Source organism: Camellia sinensis, chromosome 4 (assembly GCF_055761805.1).
Source record: "Camellia sinensis isolate YWXY chromosome 4, ASM5576180v1, whole genome shotgun sequence".
In the NCBI taxonomy this organism is placed as follows: Eukaryota; Viridiplantae; Streptophyta; class Magnoliopsida; order Ericales; family Theaceae; genus Camellia; species Camellia sinensis.
The window spans coordinates 208588688-208594608 of record NC_138964.1 but is presented as its reverse complement, the minus strand read 5'-3'; the positions used below and the strand labels follow the sequence as shown (position 1 = coordinate 208594608).

General features: G+C 33.4%; 1 protein-coding gene across 2 annotated transcripts; it reads left to right on the top strand.

Moving 5' to 3' along the window:
- Positions 1 to 703: 703 nt before the first annotated feature.
- On the top strand, positions 704 to 4224 carry LOC145823543 (uncharacterized). Of its 2 annotated transcripts, none has more exons than XR_014365833.1 (3): positions 704 to 2724; positions 2804 to 2879; positions 2978 to 3035. XR_014365833.1 is itself a non-coding variant. In XM_082923034.1 (3 exons), the coding sequence occupies exons 1-3, from the start codon at positions 2638 to 2640 to the stop codon at positions 3853 to 3855; spliced, it is 1041 nt and encodes a 346-aa protein (XP_082779160.1). In that variant the 5' UTR covers positions 718 to 2637; the 3' UTR covers positions 3856 to 4224. The 2 variants fall into 2 exon arrangements, 1 of the variants encoding a protein (XP_082779160.1); XM_082923034.1 differs by having other exon boundaries at positions 718 to 2724; positions 2978 to 4224.
- The last annotated feature ends 1697 nt before the right edge of the window (positions 4225 to 5921 follow it).

Below are 5921 nucleotides of genomic sequence, written 5' to 3'. Positions count from 1 at the left end.
ATATTTAATTATAAATATTTTTTATTTTGTTGTTACAACACTGTTAAAGGCATAATTTTATTTTTTTTAAAAATGTCTTTTTTAAAAAAAAATAATACCTAAAAAAAAATTATTTATAATTCATTTTTTAATTTTTATATGATTACATTAGCATGTAAAATCGAAATGTATAAATAGTGGTTGCATTTTTTATAACTATTTTATTTAGTATTTAATTTGAAATATTTTTTTAAAAAATTTTGTTATTGTAATGTGTTGTGACAACAATTTTGATAGCATAAATTTATTTATTTTTAAAAAAAATGTCTTTCTATAAAATAAAAAAATAAAAATAAAAACAATAGCTCAATCAATGCCATGAAAAATGTCTTTATTCCTAATTATATTAGCATGTAAAATCCAAATGTATAAATAGTGGTTGAATTTTTTTTTTATAATCATTTCATATAACATTTAATTATAAATATATTTTTTATTTTTTTATTGTAATGTGTTGTGATAACAAATTTTTTTTTAATGACAAAATTTGTTGTGACAACAATTTTTATGGCAAAATTTTCTTTTTTTAAAAATATTTTTGTAATTTATTTTTTAATTTTTATATGATTACATTGGCATGTAAAATCCAAATGTATAAATAGTGGTTGCATTTTTTTATAATTATTTTATTTAGTATTTAATTTTAAATATTTTTTTACAATCATTTCATTTAAAAATAAATTTAAAAAATGTATCAATGATGCAGAATTCAAATTCAAATTCAAAAATGCCACGACAAAAGGGTGCCAATGATGAACCCCCAAGTGATGATATTGGTTGGAAATTTGGAACTCAAGTTGAATGCACTAGGCATCATATTATTTGCAAATTTTGTGAACGTCACATTAAAGGTGGGATTACGCGTTTCAAACAACATTTAGCACATCAAACAAGACAAGTGCATTCTTGTCCTAATGTTAGTAGAGACGTGATGCAAGAAATGATGAAACATTTACAAAATAAGAAAATGAGTAAAGCAGACAAGCAAAAGAGAAAAGCTGAATTTGAAGCACATATTAGGGGAGATGATCTCTATGATGAAAATGAAGGGGGAGATTTTGTAGATCTTCGAGATGATGACTCTGACTCTGATCCAGAGATGACCAGGGCTAGACAAGCAAGTATTTGTTCACAACAACAATGGGAGGAAATGCAACAATTTAGGCGAGGTGTTGCAGGTCATGGATCACAATACGATGCAGGTGGTAGTTCTGGTGCAGGGGGTAGTGCTCAAAGAATGCCAAAAGGGTCAGGTATTGCTAATGTTTTTCGTCGATCACATTCTGTGCGTGAAACTGGTGGGAGTGGACGTAATTGGATTAAGCCCAATGCTCCTGAAGCAAGGTTGAGGGCAATGGATGTAGAACTCCAAAAGAGCAAGAGTACAAAGCAGCGAAAAATCTCTATAATAAATTTACAGAAGTTAAAGGAGAGATTGGGATGGGCACTGTCCAAGTTTATACTCTATAATCGTATTCCATTCAATACAGTTGATTCAGAGTATATACAACCCATGCTTGATGTTGCTGTTGAAGTAGGGCTAGGAGTAAAGGGTCCTAGTGCTTATGAAGTTTCTGAAGTATATTTGGGCATGGAGCATGATGAAATGACAGAATGGATAGGATCATTCAAGGGAGTTTGGGCAGAGAGAGGTGTATCCATCATGTGTGATGGTTGGAGCAGTCTAACTCGGCAACACATCATCAACTTCTTAGTGTACTGCAATAAAAGTACTATATTTCACAAATCAATTGATGCCTCTAATATTATTAGTAGGACTGCTGAATATTATTTTGGGTTGTTAGATAAAGTTGTTGATGAAATTGGAGAACAATACGTTGTTCAAGTGGTAACTGATAATGAACCTGCACTGAATGCTGCCGGTAAAATGCTAATGAGAAAAATGAAACATTTATATTGGACAGCTTGTTCAACACATTGTATCGATCTCATGCTAAAAGACATAGCCAATAAGAAAAGTGTAGCAAAGGTGATTGAAGATGGTAAAACCATCACCAATTTCATTTATAATAGTGGATGGGTGTTGGATTTAATGAGAAAATTCACTGGAGGTAAAGAATTGATTCGACCTGCCATCACTTGATTTGCTACAAATTTTATTGCCATTGAGAGTATTGTTAGATATAAACAACAATTGAGAGCTATGTTTAATAGTGATGAGTGGAAGAATTCTAGATGGGGGAAGGCAAAGACTGGGCAGCCTTACAATGTGAAAAAAATTATTTTGGAAAAGGAGTTTTGGCAGAAAGCAACAGAGTTGTGTATAGTTCATGAGCCCCTAGTCAGAGTATTAAGGTTGGTTGATGGGGATGAGAAGCCAACAATGTGTTTTATATATGAAGCTATAGATAGAGCAAAGTTGGCAATTAAAAGAGATTGTCACTACTACACCGAGTATTGGAAAATTATTGATACTCGATGGTCTTTTCAATTGCATCAAGATTTGCATGCGGCTGGTAAGCGTTACGATTTCAATTATAAAATGTATATTTATTTACAATTATTAATTGTCTTCTTATTTTTGAAGGATATTTTTTAAATCCTCAATTCTAATATGGTGTTACCTCATCCAATGAAATGATAAGAGAAGTGATGGATGGACTTAAAAAAGTAATTACCAGACTGGAGCCTAATATGGATGCTCAAGTGAAAGCAACAAATCAAGTACGTACCAATTATTTAAATTTTAATAGTAATAATCTACTTTTGCAAATGTTACTTGTAATGATTGTCCAAATTGTAGGTGTTGTTGTTTCGAGATAAACAGGAAACTTTTGGTACTCCTTTAGCACAAAGAGCATGGAAACAATCAAATCCAGGTTTTATTTTCAAAATTACAAATTTATAATACATAAATACTTAAATAATTTTTTTATCATATTTTGACTTATGTCTAATGTAATGCAATTTTGTGCAGCTGAGTGGTGGATTATTCATGGCAGTTGTGCTCCTGAACTTCAAAAAATAGCTGTGAAAGTATTAAGTCAAACCACCACATCATCTCACTGCGAACGTAATTGGAGTACTTTTAGTCTCATCCATACGAAGACGAGGAATAGATTGAAATATAAGAAAATTCAAAGATTAGTCTTCATCACCTACAACATGAGATTAAAATTGAGACACGTTAAAAGAAGCAGCCAAGAGGAGATTGATAGGAGTTTTAATCCTATTAACTTGGATTACATATTTGAAGAAGATGATCCAATAAGTCCATGGATAGAAGAAAGGGAAAATCCTTTACTAGATGGTGTGGATAATTCTGAATGGCTAGAATTGGTCTCAGATGATGATGGTGGTGGTGGCAATGACAGCAATGGCGATGGCGGCAATGGCAGCGATGGAAACGATGGTGGTGGCACCCATAGATATCAAGCTCGATGCACTTCTCAAAGCTCAACTCCTACTCTAACTCAAAGTGATAATAGTGGTGGTTTAACACCATCTGATGGAGGAGGTGATGATGGTGATGGTGAAGGCACTTCTCACGGTGACGGTGGTGGTGATGGCGGTGACAATGGTGGTGATGGCAGTGATGGTACTAGTTTTGGTGCAGGAAGTGAAGATTTTATTGGAGGATTTGGATTATGTGATGTTGGGGAACATTATAATATTGGAGAACCTGTTGCACCTTTACCCCAACTACCTAGGAGGTTTCGTGGTACTGATACACGTAGGAATGAAAGAAGAATAAGAAATAGAGAACAACAGCTTGATTCATCTGATAGTAGCCATAGTTATCCATATCACCCTTACCCATCCTATAGCAGTGATAGCCAGAGCTATCCTTACTAACCTCAACCAAATTATCCTTGGCCCCTCAACAACATGGTCCTGTAGGATACGGTTTGCCAGATTATCAACAAGCCCAACAAGAATATGTTGATCCTTTTCTGGGAAGGTATCCATTTTCTCTCCCAGTGCACAAAACAGAAAGGGATGACATGATGAGCACAGTTACTTATATATTTCCTACCGGATGGGGTGAAGGTAGTAGTAATCAAGCTCAACAATCTGATTCCCAAGATGCACCACGTCACTCATTTTGGTGGGGTGAAGGTAGCAGCAACAATCAAGCTCAACAATCTGAATCCCAAGATGCACCACGTCACTCATTTTGGTGGTGACATTATGTAATTTTAGTAGTAACATTATGTAAAATGTACTCTCTGTTATTTGTGATTTATGCTATGATGTTATGTACTTTGTCAAGTATTTCCATTAAGGATGTATACTTTTTTAAAACTATTTAAGTTAAAATGTACATATGCCTCCACAAGTATAATAATTAAAAATAATTTTATACATCTAAGGTCAATAAAAAAAAAATTTGCCACAGGTGTAATATGGATTTATGACATATAAAGTCATTAATTATTGAAATAAAATGTAAAAAAAAAATATTTTCTAGTGATTTAAAAATATGAAATATATTGGATCATACTTAAAAATTATGAAAAATTTATCAAAATTTATTTTAAAACCCAATAAATATGATTTTAAAAAAAATATATGCATATCGGTAAGTTTTTTGCAAATTGTGCGAAAAATAAAAAAATTCACAGTTCCGGTAACCGCAACTGTTACGCTACGGCCTTTACACCCCGCAACCGCAATCACGTCACCGCTACCGTTACGGCGACCGCAACCACTTTTCAGAACCTTGCTCTCTAACTATTCCAAATTGATAGCAATATACATAGACAACCCTCTAATAATCATTAGTAGTTAATGGAATTGTCAAGTCTATTTTTCCCCATGACTTCCATGACAACAAGATTTTTTGTGATAATACAACTAAATGAACAAAAAGGGGTTGTATTAAACATCTTTCTGAATATTACTTTTTCATGAAACTACATCTTTTGTCCAATTTAAGGCACAAAGTATCATTGTATCAGTATCCATAGGTTGGAGTTTTCATTAATTATTCCCAACAGAAATAAGTTGCTTTGCCAAACCAAACCAAACCAAACTAAGTCTTGTGTCCCAATCAGGTCGGGTCGGCTACATGAGTCTGTTTTTGCCATTCCTTATGTCAAGGATTATATGCTCAGTCAACAGTTAATTATTAGAGTTAATTAAGTGGCAAATGCTAAAGAGTGCCCTTGGGGCATTCTTTAACTTTGGGATTCAGCTAAAATCTGTCTTGGAAACGGAAGCATTAAAAATTATATTGATTTCAATCAAAAGTGCATTGAATTTTAACGAAAATTGCCTCGTGTTCTTCAATTCTTTTGTCTTTTTCTTGTGCCACAGGGGCACTTGTTATCAAGACCCGTATTAAGTTATAGAATGTTAATTAATAGGGATTGACTGTACACAGCTATTCTCTCATGTCTGTTAATTAGAGAAAGTTTGCTGTGCCTGATACCTTCCTGCTACATTCATTAGCATTTAAATTCTTTTGATGGATGTTTAGAGAGAGAGAGAGAGAGAGAACAGTATTAGGATTCAGATGCAGACTAGCAGCAATACAAATACTAAGGTTAGATGATTCACGCCATTAGGGGTTACCCATCCTGTAATATTTTGTCAGCCAAATATAAAATCTGTTAAACTAGTTGTATTCCTGCGACTAACTCAACTTGCCATGTTCACATGTATTGCCAGTATGTAGTTTGTGATATGGATCAATATCTTTGTATCTTGTAGGTAATTTCTTCATTGAGCTTCTTTGATACATTTTTTGTGAATATATTCGTAGGTATTCACGCCATTAGGGGTTACCTAATGTAAAATCTGTTAAACGAGCAGAGTCTAAATCTGCTCCTTTTTGGTTTCTTCTTGACAAACTCTCCTTGTTTTCAGCTAAAACACCTTGAGTTTGAATGGGGGTGTGAGAATATATTCGTATATAT

Coding starts and splice junctions, on each gene's coding strand:
- LOC145823543 (XM_082923034.1), top strand. CDS start 2,638: ATGATAAGAGAAGTGATGGATGGACTTAAAAAAGTAATTACCAGACTG. Junction 2,725..2,803: donor AAGTGAAAGCAACAAATCAA/GTACGTACCAAT, acceptor TCCAAATTGTAG/GTGTTGTTGTTTCGAGATAA. Junction 2,880..2,977: donor ATGGAAACAATCAAATCCAG/GTTTTATTTTCA, acceptor AATTTTGTGCAG/CTGAGTGGTGGATTATTCAT.